At 41.9% G+C, this 21,590-nt stretch overlaps 1 protein-coding gene across 2 annotated transcripts in view; it reads right to left on the bottom strand.

Annotated features, from left to right (window-relative positions):
• Galnt7 (polypeptide N-acetylgalactosaminyltransferase 7) overlaps positions 1–21,590 on the bottom strand; it is a 123,217-nt gene that overhangs the window by 48,467 nt on the left and 53,160 nt on the right. For both annotated transcript variants that reach the window (XM_028757747.1, XM_028757748.1), the window contains exon 2: positions 7,434–7,894. In XM_028757747.1, the coding sequence (XP_028613580.1) occupies positions 7,434–7,894 (461 nt within the window). The remainder of the gene's footprint in view (positions 1–7,433; positions 7,895–21,590) is intronic.

Genomic DNA, 21,590 nt, shown 5'->3' with positions numbered 1-21,590 from the left:
CAAGAAACTTAGTTTAACAAGAATAAAAAGAACCAGTGTTTTACCTGAGATTTTGTCACCAAAGTGGGATGGTTAAAGATACCTATGAATGCCACTGCACATATTTTTTTCAAAGACTTAAAAAATGTTGAACTGTATGTGTTTTGCCTGTAGGTATGTCTGTGTCTGTGTACCACATTCACGTAAGTACCCATGGAAACCAAAAGAGGGTGTTGGGATCTTCTGGGGCTGGAGTGACATATGCTTATTAGCCACCATGTGGGTGCTGGGAACCTAACCAGAGTTCCTTTCAAGAACCAAGTGGTCTTCTGAGCCACCACTCCAGTCCCATTACACACACACACACACACACACACACACACACACACACGCACAGGCACACGCACACGCACACGCACACGCACACGCACACAATTTTAAACTCCTGGCTGAGAGTAAAGGGCTGGGAAAAGCCAATATAAGCAATGGGAGTTTCTAATTCTTCATCAGACACACTGGATGACAGGTGACTGGGAGGACAGATGAGCTGTAAAGCAGCCGAGCTAAATCCCCTGTAACTGCAACTCTGACGAGAAAATCAATGTGTACCAAATGGGGCAGCAGAAGAGTTACCCCCACTTTAGGGAGGGACCCCCCCAAGGATGTAAGGGAAGGAGTGCCAAGAGAGGGCAAGGGGATTTGAGATTATGGGTGCTCTGCTGAGGTGGCAGTTCAAAACAACACATCAGCTCAATTTCCAGTCTCTGGAGCCTCAGTCTGTGAATGTGGTAACCTTTTCAGTGTGTACAAATAAGGGTGATACGGTATGTATCACCCTTTGATTTCTCTAACAACTTCAGCTTCCCTAAACGCACCTCTTGCTGTTAACAGGAATCTTAAACAGAAACCAGATCACAGCTGGGGGGAACTCCCAAGGGGGAATGTGTGTCCCTGAGCGGCTCTTTTTATGTGCCTGTTTACAGGGGAAAGGAGAAGCAGAGATTCAGAGCAGAACTTATTTTTAAAGTGAATCTGGAAAATCCCTAAACGCACTAGAAGTTTCCAGGAGTGAAAAAATGTCAAGCTGGTTAGAAAGAAAATACCTTTTGGATTGAAAGAAGAGAAATAGCCACAAGAAGTCACCTTGGAAACCACTTTGAAATGAGCTTGCTATGTATCAGACTTACACGTTAGATCACCTGCAAAACGAAACTGTGCAAATGAGACATATTTTGGAGTTTCCCAGATAAGAGGGCTGCGGGTTAAAGATGGTTCTTGGTGTAACGGATGTTGGTAACGACCCCTCATATATTCTGATAATAGAAGCTGGGGCGGAGACTAAAATGTACGTTTATGTGCATGCTCTATCCATCGGTATGCATGCATATGTGTCGTCTATTACCCCAAATATTTTCTAACTTCTTATGAGTGGCTCCAGAGTTTTTGTTCGCTCTAACCTAAACTGCTGAGTCATGCTAAATAGAAACTGAAATTAAAAAACCAGCATCACAAGGCTGGACATGATGGCACACTCCTGTGACCCGGGCAAAGGTAGACACAGGGGTTTGGCTCCATGAGGTCCTGCCTCTAGAACTCAAAAAGAAAAGCTACAGCACTTCAACTAGCTGACATTTAAAAAATACTAAGCATTTCACAAATGACATTACTCTAGTCTAGAAAACCCAGTAGAAATCAAGGAGAACCTTTAATGTGGAGAGAGAAGGAGAAAAATCTCATGGTCACAATTCTCCTTAAATATAAAATTAAATATAAAATTTAAAAGAATATTTATTTTGAAATAAATCCTGTAAGACAACAAATTTTTGTGTAGAAAGTATGGGTATAATTTTAAGTTTTTTAGTGCAAATGGGTATATTTTTAAAATATTTTTAAAGCACTTCTATGTTCCACAAATAAGCTTTAGGACATAACTAACCATCATATTACCATTTCCATAGCTCGCTCTTAAGAGTTTTCAAAGTGTTTTACATCTATTATTACACTTTGCAAATACCACAAAGCTAGCTTTATAAACCGAAATGCAAAAGGCGTGTAAGTGGGAGGCAAGGTGAACTAGGAGAAGTAGATGGATTTGCTCTAGTCAAAATATTTAATTCATTTATTTGAAACAAAATCAGTTTGGATTCTATACTATGACGTTTTCTGCCTCCTCAAAGAGAAAAAGGACACAATTCTTCTCCTGTGTCGGCAGAAGCAGTTCACAGGAATGGAAGGAAAAACCCAAACTTTATTAGAAGACAGTTTATCACAACCACGGATAGAGTTCTCCACTCCTTCACTGAGCCGGCTGGGTTCCTCTTGCTGACTGGCTTTGCACGGGTTCACTAAAGCTGGGAGGACGCTAGTTCAGATGAATAAGCTTTGCGTAGAAAGACTTGGTCTATCAAATCGGACGACTGTACCTGGCACGGTTTCTTTATGTTATGGGACTTGAGAACCATGAATTTATGTTTGATTTTTCCTTCCATTCCTTCACTTGCCAGGACCTAGTGAGTCTTTCAGAGTCTCTGAAAAGAATCTTTCAGATCTTTTCAGCGTCTCTGTCTCTCTGTCTCTCTCTTTCCTGGTTCTATAACGCCTACTGTAGTCACTCACTACTCTACCACCAGTGACCCCCTAACCAGACCCCCTGCACTCCTCTCCAATCCATCCCAGGCAATGGTCTAGCACTCCTAAAGTTCTCTCCATCTACCTTCTGACTACCAAGCTCAGAACAAACTTTGTGAATGGCATTATGAACTGCCAATGCCCGACCTACGGTACCAGCTTTGTTTTGGTTTTGTCTTTCATATACTTTCTAATTCGCTCGAACCTACCCACTCATTTGTCCTGTACTTTTACTAAGGAGCGTTCTACCCCTTCTTCCCCAGTCCTCTCCCTAAATCTTTTACTGACTACCCCTCCCCTTGTGAGCGCTTACTCTTCTGAACCTTACCAGCTCTTTTTAGTGTATATTATAACACTCTTTCCTTTCTCCCTAAGGGCAGATAGATGGTAAGCCTCTTGGGGATAGGGACTATACTTTCTCACTGCTAGATCCCCTGCCAGGCTAACTGGATATACCAGCTATACATCAGTAAAGACATGCTGAATTACAATAAATGATACTTTATTGTTAAAAATAAACCTGAAGGCAAGAGGGGTCATTGTTGGCTCAAGTTTTCCAAAAAATATGGAAGCTCCAGTTCACTCAACATACTGTTACCCTCTTAATAAGCTATCAACAACCAGCAAGTTACTCAGCCAGTGAATGTAATTCAAAGCGATTATGTCCATGAGTCACGCTGGCAGCTGGGCAGCTCTCTCTCTGGCTGCTTGGGTACAGAACACTCATCAGAGATGACTCTGGAACAGCTACAAGAATGAGCCAGTTAACCACAATGTTAGATGTCACAATTGGACCCACAACCCGAAGTAGGTTGCTATGCTTTGCAGGTGGCTGGCTTCTGTGAACAAACAGAGTTGAGGATACAGCTGCAGAGTGCCAGCCACGCCCAGAGTCTCTGATGGGCTCAAGAAGCACATTCTCCATGAGGGGTATGCACGACGGTGGTGTGTGCAATATGCGAGTTGTTGACAAGCTGTCAATAAATGCCCAAAAGTACTAATAGGTGAACTAGATCATAGATGAAGCCAGGGGATTGATTTTTTTTTTTTTAAAATACTACTTTAGAGAAAGCTCTTACGATTGTTGACCTTCTGACATAATCACGCCTACTGAATTATTTGTTACTTTACACTGGATTGTAAGTGTTCAAAAAGGAATAAACCTTATCATTTCTTTTTTTTTTTTGCACACATGTGGTGTCCACTTGTCTGTGAACATATATGTATACGTATGTGGAAGCTAGAAGTTTCCACTAAGTGTCTCCACCAATTGCTTTTCAATTGTATGTTAAGGCAACATCTCTCTTGCTAAACCCAGAGCTTGCCAGTTCTAGTCTGGCTAGCTAGCTGGCTTGCTCTGTTACTGCCTTCTACCTGCTCAGATTCCAGGCAGGCTTCCACACCTACCTGGCTTTACACTGGTGTTAGGGACGTGAATTCTGGTCCCTGCAGAACTATCTCCTCAGCTCTGACCTAATTCTTTTTTTTTTTTTAAGTGTAAAAAGGAGTCAAGTCTTAAAAATCAACTGCATCCAGTTAAGATGCTTCAGATGGCAATTATATTAAGTTTCCTAAAATAGGTTTTCAAAGAAGGGAGTATCATTAATTTAAAAAAATTCTAGGAACGGTTCAGGAGCAAACTTACAGATAGAGTGCAGGGTTTTACTTGATGGCTAATGACAATAGCTAACAGGAATGATGCATGAAAAGAAACCACATCTTATTTTTAGGTTCTGCTGCAGTTGTGCAAGAGAACAGAATAGAGGAACAATGCCCATGGAAGGCATGAAGTGGGACAGGAAGGGACACTGCAGAGAGAGGGAAGATGGGTAGATCAGGTAGTAGTGACATTAATGTCTCTCAGAGAGTGATGGGGAATACTGAGGATAAACAGTAACTGAGCACATTCAAATGTGAGGATGAGGTGCTGGCAAAGCTCCCCAGCAGTCAAAGGAGCTAATGGTACCTAAGGTTTTAATCATCTGGAGTGTAGGAAAAGACCTTTGATTTACTATGCCATTAAATCCCAATGCTTCCGACAGATTAATACTGTCAAACCTATTGTTAAAGTTAAGAGACGGTAAATGGCAGATCAAAGATCTCATGTCTGATAATGAAGCCAGGGGAAGAACACTGGCAGATTCCATTCATTTATCCATCCATCCATCCATCCATCCATCCATCCATCCATCCATCCTCTCAAGAGGTATTCAGCAGCTTGGTATGGTTAACCTAGAAGCACACAGTGAATAAAACAGACAATATCCATCTATCCATCCATCCATCCCTCCATTCATCCATCCTCTCAAGAGGTATTCACCAGCTTGGTACTGTTGACCTAGAAGCTCCTAGTGAATAAAACAGACAGTATCCATCATCCATCCATCCATCCACCCATCCATCCATCCATCCTTCGAAGAGGTGTTCACCAGCTTGGTACTGTTGATCTAGAAGCACCTATTGAATAAAACAGACAATTCTCAACCTCAGTTTCTCATCTGATGAGAAAGAGAGCTAATGAACTAAATTATCCAGCATCTAACTTGGAGATTTGATGAGTAATTTAAGCAAGATGGCCCTGGAGAATGAACAGAACAGAACTTGGCTTTACCAACTAGACACCAAGGGTAGAGAGGGCCAACCGAGTGCATGTAAAGGATGGGAAGGAAGGATCTGGACATCATCAAAAGGGAGGAGGCAAGAGGGAGGAAAGCATACAGTCTTGAGAGGGGCCAGTTGACACAGATAGGTGCTGTGGATGTGGAACATGAGATCAGGAGGACGGTTGCCAGGCAGGCTCACAGAGCCAAGAGTTGCTGTCTGTTAGAAGCGTGAGCTTATTTCAAGTACAATGGAAAGGCAAAGAATAACCTTATTTGGATTTCTAAAGGATTACACTGGTTGTTCTGTGAGAAACAGGCAGTAACAGAAATAGACAGAGCAGTTAGGAAGCATTTGTAAGATTTCAGGAGAGACACAGTTGAGGGACAGAGATGGTGGCGGTAGTGATATAAAAATTAGTTCAGAGACTGACCAGATTTGTCATTGGTGGTGAGAACCAGAGGCCTTTCTTCTATGAACTGTGCCTGATATGATTTCCTTACCATACTTTTTATATTAGAAATTAATCATATTTGCACTGTAAACAACATATTTTAAAAATACATAGTTCATACTTCCACATACAAATGCCTACTGTTGAGTTTTACCTTTGCTACTGTGTTGGGTTTATACAAGGAAGCCATGATTTTAAGCCTTGGACTCTCTCACAGAACTCTCTCACAGGTCTGTGGGGAGAACTATATAGCAATTCCAGAGTACTAGGAAGTCCTGACACGCAGGAGAAAGTCAACAAATGATAGGCAGCTCCCCACCCCTAACCCCACCCCCTACCCTTCCTCCTCCACTGTGGCACAAGAACACACAGAATGCTGTGTGTAGTACAGGAGTACACAGAAGAATGCACACTTACACGGCCGATCCAACCTCTGGAACGGCCATCTTCACACCTGACTGGGAGCATTGCCAGACAACAGATGGAATTCTCAGCTAAACTTGGGTTTCAAATAAGTGCACGCGCGCGCACACACACACACACACACACACACACGTCTTACGATTTGTCCATGAGTGTTTGACAACAATTTATCCTAAAGTTGTTAATTATTTATCTGAAATTAAAACTTAAATGGAGTATATTATATTTTAAGTTGTTAACTCTGGCAATCTTACGACTAAGTCTCCAGTAGAAACAAATTGTTTAGGATTTTTCCTTCACAGCCCATGAGATGCTAACCTTTCTCTGGATTAAATGGCTGTCTCTCTCCACTGTGGTGCTAGTCCCCAGTGTCCACATCTTTTTCATATTCCATTCATCACTTCTCAGTCTAAACAGCACATGTATGAATGTCAAACTCTAAGGCATGGATCTCATTGGGAATCTTACCACACAGTCATAAAGAATGCTGGTCTGGACATGTGTGTTTGTGGGCGGATATGGTGGTGTGGGCACCTGCTGTGTTAACCTTTTAAAATAAAGATTACAGTAACAGTGCATCAGGGATACCTTTTAAGAGTGTGCTAGACATCGTCAATTCAATCTGCATTCACATGCATGAAAGCTACTTAGATCCCACAGTGGTGGAGCCAATTATTGAATAAGCTGGAAGAGAAAGCATTGAAGTCACTCGATAATCACTGTCTATCAAAAGCTAAGAGCTGAAAATCCGTCACTTAAAAATCATCACACGGGAAAAGAATTTAAAAGTCTAAGCCACAGTTTTCTGCGTACTCCTTTTGCATAGACTCAACTGTTTCGACTTCTGTTTCAGATCGGAGGGGAGAAGTCACAGGAAATATAAATCTAGTTAAGGACATGACATGTCCTCAGCAGCATCAGGATTTGCTATTGTTTCATAAGATGAGGAGCTTTCTTGTACCAGAATGAAAACACACAACAAGGAAAGTCGGCAATTAAATGCCTGCTAGTCGATATACAAATTATTTAGTGCCATAGTTCATTTTCATTCTGCTGTCAGCTCATTTATGGCTTGTGGACTGGAAACAATACTCATAGCCTGGTGCTAGTCTTGGGACTACGTTCTTTCTAGCACTAATATATCAGACCCCAGGAATTAATACATCATATCTTCAATATGACAAAACAGAGCTAGATCTCCTTCTGACCATGTTGCTGAACAAAAGTCCTTTGATTTCACTGAAACAAAGGCACAGATATCTCCTCCATTCCTAAAAACTTCCCTGAATCTACATATCTATAAGAACAGCAGTTGCCCCAAGTTTAGAAAGAAGAGGATTGTGCTTACTCTTCTTGGCGTAAGTCATTGACGCTGCGGTCCAGCGAGATCATGTCACTTGCCACCATGTTAAATCCAAACTCCTTAATGCTGGCTTGAACTGCTGGTTTGTATTCTGGTCCCAGAACCAATGGCTTGGCTTTCTCTCCAGGGCCACCAACCACTCCGTGAGGCTCAGGTTCTTTGGGTTCAAAGTTACCGAGGACCCCTGGGCGTAGCACAGGATCATGGTAGGTGAATGTCTGAGGCTTAAAGGTAAGATACTGCCTCTGCATTAAGTCTTTTTGGGAATCTCCTCCAGCATGGTGCTCCTGTTCATTTTTGGCCTTGTTTTTTCTTCTAATAGACTCTAAGTCCACTTCTACTCCTTCAACATGAGGCCATGGTACCACAGGTTTGAATCTGTCATCCCCAGGAGCTAGTCCATGGCCTTCTCGGTTAGGCAAGGGGTTATTGACATCTCTGTCTTCCTATATAAAAGGGAGGGGATATACAATAAGTACATGAAGGCACAGTAACCACAGCAGAGTTCATGATACAAATTTTCACGTTTGAGAAAAGGCTGAGGCAATAATAAAACATTCTAAACTGGGAACCGCAAGCAGAACACTATTAATCAGGATGTTGCGCTGGAAGACATCTTTCAGATTGGAAAGGAAGCATGACCAAACAAGCTATTCAGATGTACACAGTTTTTACTTGTCTCTTTATAAACTTAACTCTCTCCAAAAGACTTCTCAGGGATTGAGACAGACACTTAATTGGTCTTGGGCTACAGCCGTGTTTTTCAGCTAGCTGGTATATGACAAATTGAACCTTTTGTTAGCAATTCGGCCATATGGTAGCAGTGTTATCAGATGGATGTCAGCCGTCAGCCAGCTGGCTCTGTGCCCCAAATGGCAGAGGAACAAGGTAGAGCTAGGCATTTGGTCCCAATTCAGGGTTTTCTACCCAGTGAGAGTTTGGCTGAATAACTACAAAAAACAAACAAAACTCAGATAACTGTAACCAAGTCAGCACGGTCTTTTAAACTACTGTCTGTGCTCGACTCTGCCACATTCCTGGTGATACAGTGAAGACCCTGCTTGTAAGAGAATTTGGAAAGGGCTGCTCTCCCTCCAGCTTGGAGCCTTCCACCTACACAGATCTTCCCATCAGAAATCCTCAGTGACTTTGCTTCTGAGGTACAGAATGTTAACCTTTTGCTAAGCTACTGCCATTCTTTTTCACAAAGCGGTGTTTCCCAACATGAGCACCATCCCAGGGGACCTTGAAGAATACGGAAGTGCCCTGCTCTCGGGCACTGGGATTTAATTGGTCTGGGCATGTGGAGTTTTGAAAGCACCCCAGGTTGTAATAGGCACCTAAGCCTGAGAACTATTAGCTTAAAGGGAAAGCATAAGCTGGTAATTGGGCACGGGTGGTACAGAGACAGCCCAGCTGGGCAGGAGGACACAAGGCTCCCTGCGAACTGCAAAGTAGGCCACCCCACACTTCAATTACGCCATCCCCTAGCAGGTCAATAGCACTACTGCAATCCTGAGAAAAATTTTAAATTGAATGACCTTGAGAATTAAAGTTCAAAACTTCATTTTAAGGAACACATGAGAGCTCTAGGTACACCACTGATATTTAGGCTGCTTAATGACTTACAATTCATTAGAGATAGGATTTTTTTGTAGTAAGTTGTTTCAGATGGCAATTTGATGGCTCAGGATTAACTTTAGAGAATTCAAAATCAATTTTTTAAAAATGATCACTTTATTTGAGTAATATTACAGCATCTAATAGGCTACAGATCCAATAGGCACACAAGGAAAAGCACAATTTCCTGCTTTTCCTTCTGTGGAAGCAATCATAGCTACCAGCTGATTATGAATTTCTCCAGAGACATATATGAATAAGTGAAAACAAAATGTAATCTCTCTCTTACATTCGCATAGAGATGCACGAAAACACCACAGTGAGACCCATTCCTTTTGTAAACAAACTGAAAACAAGAGAAGTAAATAACCAGACGGTCATCATACCAAAAATGTTCACGAAAGACTGGAGAGGCCCTCAGGATTAACCGATCATAAGAAAAGTGCACCAACTCTGCCTCAGAGGGGCAAGCACTGAAGCCAAGGTGTGGCTTGTTACACGTTACATATTATTAGATATTACAACTGGAGTGCAAAAGGTTAACATTCTGTACCTCGGAAGCAAAGGCACTGAGGATTTCTGATGGGAAGACCTGTGTAGGTGGAAGGCTCCAAACTGAAGAGACAACAGGCCTTGCCAGATATTCTTACAACCAGGGTCTTCACTGTATATATAACGTGATATTTTAACTTGGGTTATAGATGTTAGTTACACAATCAACAAGAACATATAACAAGTTACAATGAATTCCAGGAGAAACCTAAAGAACAAATAAGTGCATAAATATCAAGAATATTGGCTTATAGGGGAGCAAACAACTGTATTCTATTATACCTAGTTGTCACTTTAGTGGGCAAGAATCCTTTGTACATATTTCAAAACGGCCCAAAGATAACAAAAGTGTAAAAAAAAAATCAGAGAACTGGATGAAATACTTCAGTTGTCGGGGTCAATTCAAAATTTCACACAACTGTCCCTAAAACATGAACTATAAGGTGCAACAGAGCTGGATCATACCAGTGTGATGCCTTTCTTTCAGAAGGTACAGTTTTTGGATCAGGCCTCTGACTGGCTGCAGCTGTATACAAGCTTGACTGTAACTTTTGAGCCACATCAAGGCCAGAGGCAAATAATTAGAAAAAAAGAGGGCAGTGCAAAAAGAAGGCAGAAGAGAGGAACTTTGGGGGCGAGGAAGAGACCAGACAGAGGGTGGTAAGGACACAGGAGAGGGCTGTGGGGGAGGGGAACAAATTAAAACAACATATAATCTCTTTCTTACATACACATACATGCCACCGTGAAACCCATGACTTCTTTGTCTTTTGAGACAAGATTTCTCTGTGTAACAGAGTCCCTGGCTGCCCTAAACTCACCTCAAACTCACAGAGATCTGCCCACCCTCCCTCTGCCTCCAGAGTGCTGGGATCAAAGGCATGGCCCAGCATCGCCCAGCATGGAATCCATTACTTGTGTATACTAACTTAAAACAGTGAAAGTAAATAACTAGAAGGTTATTATGCCAAAAGTGTTCATAAAGGCCTGAAGAGTCCCTCAGGGTTAACGGAGCATAAGGAAAGTGCACGCTAAGAGTGACTAAGTCTGCAATAGAGGGGGCAAGCATTGGAGTCAGCTGTGCTTCTGATGATGGGAGGTGTCTGTTTCTTTGCCATTTCAAATGCGTACTGTGTTGTTGTAAGTGAATCACAACAGAAAGCATTAGCAAATCCTGTTGAGTACCAGGCTGGCATCACTGACATTGAACCAAAGTGAACATAAAAAGAGAAGACTTTTGTTTTTTTATGTCAAATTTTCACATCATGGGTGAAAGAACCTGTTAGAGCTGGGGAAAGGACCAGGCAGTGGATATGGAGGAACGGTCTGAACAGCCACACCATGCACTAAATTAACTACTGTCTGTCTCATAGGAGGAAGCAATAGCAGAAGAATGTGGATTAAATAACAGCACACGAAAGGAAGCTCCCAGAACCATGGGATACCTGTCCTGTGCTAACATACAAAATGCAAATTTCAGCTGGAGTGGGGGAGTATTTCTCAACTTCCCACTTCACCAAGAAAGATCTGAGACAGATTCCAACCTGAAGTATATCTTCCACTAAAAGCTCTTTGGATCTTGTCTCTGACTTCATGGTTCTTTGTCCCACTTTAAGCTGCTAGTGTTTTTTAGGGTTCTAGAAGAAGTCTGTTCTATCTTCATCCCAGGTTACCCCTCTCTCTTCTGAGCTCACCACCCAGCTTTCCACTGATGTTTCTTCTGTTCCCTTCCCTAGGCCACACCACACTTCTGGTTTCCAGATCACGCACACAAAGGTTTCCCGGGCCTTTCCATCCATCACCATTATCTCTATTTAACTCGCCCCAACAGGACCTGCTGTTTGCCTCACATGACAGACTCATCCTTGTCTTCCCTGCCTCAGACCGAGTCACCCACCGTCTATTTGGCTAATGAAGTCAAAAGCCACATTTCAAATCAACTTCCTGTTTTGTTTTTATCTGCTCTACTGACATTCCATCCCTCACGATTTCCTGTTAATTCTGTCACCCCAATGGCTCTTGAATTTGACTGCTTCTATTATCCTCTCTGCCCTTTCTTCATGTTGGCCAGTCACCTTTAGGAAAGATTATTCTCATAGCAGTACTAGTGCGTGTGGATACTCTGCTCCAACTGCTTCCCATACACAAGCTTGTGTAATCTCCTGAGTGAGGTATGACCATTATCACCCAGAAAGACCTAACCAAATGATTAGTACTGAGTAGCATTCACATCTGCACTCTGACTGGCTGAAGAGTCTCTGCTTGCTTCCTTTCTTCCACACGCACCGTTTCTCCTCATCATTTTTCCTTCACAACGCTCAGAAGGACTCTCTTATAATCAAATGTAGGATATTCACTTTGGTTGCTTTGTTTCACCCATATGGCCACAGTTCTCAGTAGATGTCTCTAACAGTACTACGGATAAGAGTTTGCTATACTCCAGGCTGTGTTTATGTAATGTCTCTATTGTTACCTAAGAGGCAGGGGCTAGGTAAGTTTTTCTAAGACTCAAACAGAGCCATCCTGGTACTATCTTATGAATTCACCAGGGTCATAACCATCCTGACTGCCTGATACTTTGCAAACCACAAGGTCTCTTGTGCAGCTCTTTAAGTCAGTTATTGTAGTGTAAAAGCCGTCACAGACACTTTGTAAACAGATGGGAACAATTATGTTCAATAAAACTTTATATGCAAAGACAGGTGGAAGATTGGGTTGTGCCCTTCAATCCTTGCACTCAACTGGGAGTCTGGTGAAGGGACAAAGGTTATGTCTCTTGTGTCCTCAGCATCTGTCTTTGTATGGAGCTCCTCAACAAATATTTTCTTGATAAATGAATCCCACAATTTGTGCTTTAGTAGTAAGAGAGATAGAAGAAAAGGAAAAGATGCAAAATGGAGGATATAGAGTTGGAACCTGTTGCGGGAAATATTAAAAAGTTGGCACCATCCTGCACTATACATAGCTACTCTCTGCCCCAACAGTCTCAGCCCCCTCTAGGCCAGCCCCAGGTGGTGGTCTTCCCAGCTCTGGTTCGTCTGCTTCAGGGCCCTTTGTTCCTTCTCAGGCATCTACCCACTGTGGCTAGTTGTCACAAATCCCCTTAACCCAGTAAATAAAAACTCTAGAAGCTTATCATTAGTCAATCAGATTTATATATCAATAAATTCTCAATTCACAAGATACCCACACAATAATTTCAGAGCCAATTGATAAAGGTTGGTTCTTACCAAAGCTGAATATTATGTAATATACAAATCTCAAAACAAAACCAAATTTTATCCATTCTCCGGCTCAGACAGACCCTTCCGGGCAATATCATGAATTCACCAGGGTCATAACTATCCTCTCTGCATGATAATGTGCTCTAATGATACAGAACTGTGCCAGAAAATTGAATCCACTGGCTTCTCAAAGCCTGAGTGTCAGAAACTGTGAAGGTAGAACCAAATACTAGAATTGTCTGTCAAACTCCACATCAATTACGAACAATCATGTCGACTTTGAATGTCAGATGATTCAGAAAGCAGCTCAAAAGCAGTGTAACTCTTAACTCCCTGGAGAAGCAAAGCTGTGCACTCCTTCTTCCAGAGAGTAAACGGGAGTCAGAAGCCTTCATGACTCATGGTACTATCATAGCAACCGACTTACTCTACGGCCAAAGCCAATGAATCACCGTTGACGAGGAATGCAAAGAGAACCAAAAGGTACTGTTGTTAAGAGATAGTTATAGTCACAAAGGTGGAAAAATACAACCACTTCTCACCAGATGGCAATGTGAATCAGAAGTAAGGTCAGACTAGTCACTATCTCCTTACAACTTATAAAAATGTTCCCTCCTCTGAACCCCCAAATCCTTTTTTTATGTGTGGCACTTTTCCAGGATGATCATGCCTTGGTAGAGATGACACTAATTTAAAGGACTATAAAAGTGGTCTTTTGACCAAATGACAGTATTCTGGAGTAGGTGTGAAATCACAGGTTCTAAGGATGGGCTTATGTACTTACATGGCCCCTTGATAACAGTTTAGAGAAAATGGCCACTGCAGAACAGCGTCATCACACGGGAGCCACAGAATTTAAAAGCATCACACAATAAGCTTTCGTTAATGATTAAAAATCCTCCTAAACAAAATAAACAAGTACACCAAAGAAATCAAACAAAATGACTTTTTTAACTGGAAAACTCACATAATTTCTTGGGCTGTAGTTATTCACCTTTAACAGAAGAAACAGGTAAAGACCTGGAAGGGAGACTGTCAAAATCAACTAGATGCTACCAGCTTAAAGGAAACAGATGCCTGTAGGCAAGGGCCTCTATCGCACATGTGGTAGGATGCGAGGGGGATCTAGGATGCTCAGGCCCTGGTGTCTTCTGCTCTGTTTAATCCAGCTGGACTCCAGACTAACCCATCTGACCAGACCTTCAAGTGTTTCTCCTTTCAGAGAGCTGAAAATTGGTGGCACTGAGAGTTGCAGCCCACCTGGGCACCATATGTTATAAGTGCATGAGAAAGGCGTGTCCATGCGTGCATGTGTATGTCTGTGTGTTCTTGCACATGTCTGTAGGAGATAATTTGTGCTTAATCAGGGCTTAAAACTGATAAATCTGAGATTAAACAAAGATCTCACCAGCTCTTGGAAATCTAGGGCAGTGGTTCTCAACCTGTGGGTCGTGACCCCTTTAAGGGTTCCCATATCAGATATTTACAATTCATAACAGCAGCGACATTATAGTTATGAAGTAGCACTGAAAATGATCTCACGGATGGAGTCACCACAACATGAGGAACTGTATTAAGTGGTTCCAGCATTGGGAAGGTTGAGAACACTACACTAGGCTATCATTTCTTGTAAGAAATGATCCTGTTTCCAAACATATTTAAGACTCTTGAACTAAAAAGGCACTGAAGCTCACTTTGTCAAGGCCGTGTCTCCATGAGGGCCTAGGGCAGAACTCTGGTGTGCTTCTAGGCTCAGGACACTTATGGGAATATAAAATCCCACGCAAGCTTCGGGTGTGACTTAGTAAGATAGAATATGACATCATGACAAGAATTATCTACTAAAACAAATAGACACCCTTAGAGGAGGCTTCCTGTGTACTTTTCTTCCTCTGAAAGACTCAGACTTAATCAACTGAAGTAAAGTCTTAACATTACAGTGATCATTTCACACAAAGAAACCCAGCTGAGAGACTCAGACACTGAGCGGTAGACTTTGGCAGGACCACCAGGCTGAGTACCATCCTTAAGCCACTTCCTCATATGTAAACTTGTGACCAAAGTGTTAAGATCTTGTCTATGGAGACACCCCTGGTTATGTTATAAAGCTAGTGATTTCTCCTTTGACGTGACTTTTCTCTCAAAACTGCCCACACTATAGAAACCACAGTCACAGGGTTGCGAGTTACTGCCGCCAGGTTAAGCACTGGAAAAGTGCTTTACCAAGTTCCCAGACACACCAAGGAAAACAAAAATGCATTCAACTATACAGCCCCTATTCTATAGTGTGTGACACACATGAATATAGGTATCTTTCTAAAAACTTGGCCAAATTGTATTTTTGGACATTTAGGAGTCAGAATAAAATGGAGACTTTCATCCCACGAGAGCATCACAATGCATCTGTCTCACTATTGCGCGGCTGGCCCAGCCGTCTCTGGGATTTCTTGTATATCTGGATTATCTTTTGATGTTCCTTCCTTTTCTTTTGATTTAAAGGACCCAAGGGATTAAACCTAGGGCCTCGCACACACTAGAACAGTTCTCTACCACTGAGATCATGTTTTTCTGAGATAGTCTCACTATGTTGCCAAGCAGAGTCGGAACTCACTTTGGAGCCCCGGGAAGGCCTTGAAGTTGTGGTCTTCCTCCCTCAGTCTCTAGAGTCACTGGAATTACAGCCTTTTGTGATTGGTCTAGGTATATCCATCCACACTGACACCATCTTTTTCCTTACCTAACGTAAAAGTAATCAATCACACAGCAACAACGAAAGAGTTCAAGATGGCACACTTAAAGGCTTCGAATCTTTGCACTGACTTTAATGCTTTCTTTTCCATTGTTAGAATAGAATAAATTTTCCTGACTTCATGAGAAAATCAAACGTACTGAAAATACTATATACTCAGTAGAAAATGTCCACTTGTGTTTGGTAATCAACTAGTCAAGCAATGATAAACTCCCTAAGGTTATCTAAAATTATCTCCATTTTCTAGTGTCTGGTTCAAACATCTTTTTTTAGCACCAGCTTCTGGCCACTGGATTCCCTAACAGATGACAATGGTGCACACAGTCATCCCAGGAGCTTCTAATCCATTCAAAACTTTTCCTTCAGGAAAATAATGAGTCCTGGATGCTCTGAGTGGAAACCTCAGATGTTCCCTTTCGATGCTTAAAATCACCTAAGGAACTAAACTGGGGTTAAGCAAGTTTCTCCCAGCTATTCAATTTTGTACAAAAGGAAACAAATGAAAAAACACCAGGCCTGGGAGATGGGTCAGTGGATAAAACTCTCCCCTCATAAGCATGAAGGACTAAGTTCAGATTCCTGGCCCCCATGCTGAAAAAGCAGGTGAAACCTGCCTCTTGTGAGAGGTAAGGGTGGAGACAGGTGGATCCCTGAAGCTCAGTGGTTAGCCACCTTCGCCAAAGGGGGTGTGTAGGGGGCAGAGCTTTAGGTTCAGTAGAGGACTTTGTCTAAAAAAAACATGATGTTGGGGAGCTGGAGAGATGGCTTGGTTTAGAGGTTGAGTACTTCCTGCTCTTGCAGAAGAGAAGAGCTGGGTCAGTTCCTAGCACTCACAGGACAGCTCGAAATAGCCTACATGTAACTCTAGATCCAGTGTGACCCGGCACTCCTGGCAGGCAAAACACTCACACACGTAACATACCAATAAATAAATCTTAAGAAAAGTAAAGGTAGGAAACAACCAAGGAAGACACTCGACACGGAGCTCTGACCTCCACACGCAAGTGCATACATGTACACACACATACACACACACACACGCAGGCAAACCCAGCACATACACAATAGTTTCTGTATATTCTCTCTCTCTCTTTTGATAATAATTATGTCATCTGTGCCTATGTTCCAGTTTTAAATCTGTCGGTGCTCAGCTCTCAGAGCTATCCACATTTGAAGAGACACCGTAAAATATTTCTGAATACATGAATACAAGTTTATATTAATAATGACAACAAACCTTTTAGAAACATAAAAATATTATTTTGTGGTTTTGTAGTTGGTAGTGGTCTTTGAGACATGGTTCAAGGTGGCCTTGAACTTGCTATGTAGCTAAGGATAATTTTGAACTTCTGGTCTCCTACATCCAAGTGCTGGGATTGCAAGCATGTGCCACTATGGTGAACTTTTTTTTTTTTAATTAAACTTTTAAGCTTGATCTTTTGGAACTTTAGATTTTTTTCCAGTGATTGGGTATTGTCTACACGCATCTCTGGAAGTATTATTAGTAGAATGGGTCCCAGACCCATTCCGTTTATTCCTAAATATACAGTATAATTCTGAGCAAAATTTAGTATGTCCAAATGAAAACTAAAGTCGTTTAAATTCATGGAAGTTATGCTTTTAAAAAACCAAAACCAAAACCATGGTCTCGATAAATAGCCCTGACTGTCCTGAAACGCACACTATGTAGAACTCATAGAAATCCACCTGTCTCTGCTTATGAGGTCTGGAATTAAAGGCATGTACCACTATGTCCATCTAAAATTGTACTTTTAAAAAAGTTGTATGTTTAAAGTATCTTAGTAATCTTAGTAGATCTTAGTAATATAACTTTTAACTTTCAACATTGAAATTATAGTTTGAAAGGACAGGAGTCACTCCAAACCCTTTGTATTAGCTCTGTAATCTGTAATGTTCTACTCTGTAAATGTGGAATTTCCAATAAGCACACAGTAGTTCAATTCAGCAACTTAGCTGGCAGAAACCACTCACCAGCCTCCTTCCACAGACCTTACACTTTTTTTTCCTGGTCAGGCAAACAACAGTCTATCTATGTGTGGGATCCAATCACCTGGCAGACAGCAGGTACCCGGCGGGTGCTTGCTCAAGGGCTGGGTACATAGACATCATCTAGCTGTGGGTCATCTCTTACTACAGCACGTCCTAGAATAGAAACTGATCTCACAGACACTTATCTCACGCTTGCTATGTAAATCTACTGATACCCCTCTTAGCTCTCCAGATCAACCTATCTCACCCGAATAAATTTTCTACTTGTAAAGAGTAGTAAGACAGGGACTCTAACTTAGACTCTAACATAAAAACCTGCAGCAATAATCAAGGGGTAATAAATTTTTAAAAATGAGACAACAATAATAAAATATGGCTAATTTTTATCATAGGAAAACCACAAGCAATAAACTGATATTTTTAACAACAACAACAAACCCTCCATCTTTTATTCATAAGACTATGTATTTTTATTTTTTATTTTTTTGAGACAAGGCCTCACTATGTAGCTCTGACTGGCCAGGAACTCAATTTGTAGATCAAATGAGCCTGGCCTTGGCCTCCAGAGTGCTGGGATTAAAAGTGTGTACCACACTCCCAGAAAGACTAGTTGATCAAGATCAAAGCCATCATCATAGAAACCTAATCAAGAAGCTAATCAGGTGCTGGTGGTACAGGAAGCAGAGGCAGGAGGATCTCTATGAGTTCCAGGCCAGTCTGGTCTACAAGAATGAGTTCTAGGACAGCCAGGGCTACACAGAGAAAGGCAAAACCAAAAATAAAGTAAAATAAAATAAAATAAAATAAAATAAAATAAAATAAAATAAAATAAAATAAAATAAGAAGCTTATGGAACACAATTTAAAAATATTTATAAAATCCAAATAATATTCAACTGCAGGGACTTTATGAAAATTCATGCTTTAATTCCCAAGATGAACCATGTAGACACATATTGAAAGATATAGTGAATATTTACTATTAACTAGTCAGCTGATTTGAAGTGATTTTTAGAAGGCAAACACAAGTATTAAATGGATGACCAATAAATCATGTCATAGTGCACTTCAAAAGGTTTTATGAAGTACTTGTCAGCTTATGCTGACATTTTAGTGTGAGAGCACAGGCTGGGAGGGTAGGGCTATAAATACAAGGTATACGTCATTGAAAAGCCTCACTCGAGGTAGTAAAAAGGAATTGTAATGCTTTTTAGAAACCATTGAATGCCGTAGTATTGATTCTTAACTCTCTGTATTCAGAAGCCAAGTGTCTCCCAAATCTTCAAAGGAAAGCTCCTAAGTAGAATTTTTCATTTTACAGATGAAATGTAAGCTACATAGTACATTTTAATAAAGTTGCCAATATTTTACAGTAAATCTTATCAGATTATTTCTACAGAATGAGCTGTCTAAAAAGTAAAAAAATCAAATGTTTGGAAAAAATAAAGAGATGAGCAGGGACAAAATTTTTAAAAAAGCAATGGGATTTTAAGCTAGAAATCTGTGAAGATTTTTAAAACTCATGAATAATGTATGCGTGAATATATATTATGTATGCACACGAGAAGAGGAAATATACATTTAAAGAGCACATGGCTTTGAAAGAAGGGAAATTAACCCTGATGAATACATACTTCGGAAGAACAATCAGAGCATTTCATCAGGTACTGAAAGGAGGAAGGACTTACAAGGCTGAATTGATTGGGATGGGGTCACATCTGCTCAGCTCCGCCCACTCACAGCGAGGTACAACTTTGTTTCAGCGTCTGCTAATCAACTCTATTTTCTCACCTAGAATTGCTCAGTAAGAGTCCCCCTTTATTCCATTTCTGACTCATCTTCTAAAAGCCTATTGCCAGCATTAATCCCTGGGGATTGTGTGTGTGTGTGTGTGTCCCCACTGTGTCCTTTTCCCCTTAGAATCTTAATTCCAATATAACACTCGATTTTATAATTTAGTGTCACTCAAAGGCAAGCAGACAGTTTAGTTCTTAATCCTCCTTCCCACCTGGCAAGTCCAGAGAAGCCACATTAATGATTTCCAATCTCCCTGGATGGCTCGCAGAAAAGTTATGACACCAACAGAATCCTCAACATTTCTCACAACATTAACCAAGACATTTTTACTGAGTGAGAGCAGAAAGAACTGGAAAGTGGTGATTTGGGTTGGGAGAGAATATTTAATGTGCTCTTGAAAAACTAAAAGCGCAATGGCTTATTGTCCCTCTGGGGAGAAAGTTAAGAACAGAATACAATGCTCCCCCTTGACGTGACCCCAGGATCACTTTCTGCAGCTGGGGCTGGAGCTTCCTGGCTCTGCCCTGAAGCTTCTTCTTCACAATAGATCAAGAACAAAGGGAATTTAAGAGCACATACATTTCCATCCATGTAAAATAATCTTGTCTCAAAAACCTGGAAAGAAAATGAAGATCAGCCCGGTGGTGGTGGTGCACGCCTTTAATCCTAGCACTTGGGAGGCAGAGACAGGTGGATTTCTGAGTTCGAGGCCAGCCTGGTCTACAGAGTGAGTTCCAAGACAGCCAGGGCTACACAGAGAAACCCTGTCTTGAAAAAACCAAAAAAAAAAAAAAAAAAAAAGAAAATCACCCCAAGGAAGAGATTGGATAGGGCAGATGTGTCATTTTGGAGCACAGGATCTGTCTTAGGGGTCCTGGTCTAAGAAACATGGCAGAAACATGTCTGAATGCAGATCAGGTTGTTTATGTCATACGTGTTTTGACAGTTCTTTTCACTTCTCAACTCTCACGAGGCCTGGTCTCTGGTGGAAATGCTTAGCAGATTATTGTCTAGTTTGTCCCAAGTGCCCTGTGGCGTTCAAGTAAGAATAGACACATCATTAAAAGACAAATGGATTTTGTACTTTTCCTGGTATTTAGTTCAGTTCTCCAAAAGGCCAGATACTTTGCCTACAGGAAGGAATCGGTACCTAGGGACTACGCCAGGGAAAGCTGTGGCCTGAGGCTCCCATCACAAGACAGAGCATGGGTCCACGGATACGGAGACAGGACAGAGGAAAGATGGGGATACCCTGTCTACAAAGCAGAAGCTGCGAGATGAAGTACAGTTCCTCACAGACCCCTTAAGAACTGCTTGCCAGGGGGACGGACTTGGGTCATCCATTTGTCCTTAGAGACTGGGTCCATGGGAGTAGCACACAGCAGATCAAAACACACGCTCAGAATGACCAATCTAGAGGAGCAGCTGAGCCAGACGGGGAGAGTAACTGTTTTTATGGAGAGATAAGAAAAGAAATAAAGCTGGAGAAGGCAGTACGAGAGCATTTCAAAAAAGAACTGGTCAGCAGGCAAAACTAGTATGGGCTTGAATATGGCCATGATGCTGTACCCTGTGTTGTTATTCCATACTGTGTGAAACCGAGGCATCCTGGCTGCGCCCTGCCTTACCACACTACATTTCAGAAGCTACATTTAGCTTCGTCTTGAATGCAAATACAAGCCGACTCCACACCTTGTCTAAGCAGACAATTCTCCCCTTTCAGCACCACCCAGCATCCCAGACCAACAAAGAACTTACTCCAAAAGCAAAAGGTCAACACAGGGCATATTAACACCACTCCAGAAAAGCCAGGCTGGAGAACTAACTGAACCCACAGGAGGCAAGGGTACAACAGCCTCCCTCCCCCTCCCCCATGAGGAGCAGGACGCCTGGCACAATGAAGGAGATGGCCACCATCAACCTGCCATGTGACTGACCACCTTGGGGAGGTCTGGCAGGCAGACAATTTCAGCTCTTCTAGGGGCCTCAGGTAAGGTTAGTCCTCTGTGCTTATTTGTTTAAAAGGACTATCGTTCCTGCCTGTCTCTGAGAACCTCAGCCAGCAGCACATCCTGGTCTGGTTTCCTCCTCTCCTCTTAGGGTTTACTCTCAATGTCCTTTACATAGATCTGCGCCTCCCACCGGCTCAGGCTGCTCAGGCTGCTCAGGCTGCTCAGGCTGCTCAGGCTGC

This window comes from Grammomys surdaster, unplaced genomic scaffold (assembly GCF_004785775.1).
Source record: "Grammomys surdaster isolate TR1022 unplaced genomic scaffold, NIH_TR_1.0 126182, whole genome shotgun sequence".
Taxonomy (NCBI): Eukaryota; Metazoa; Chordata; class Mammalia; order Rodentia; family Muridae; genus Grammomys; species Grammomys surdaster.
This window is presented reverse-complemented; position numbering and strand designations above follow the sequence as displayed.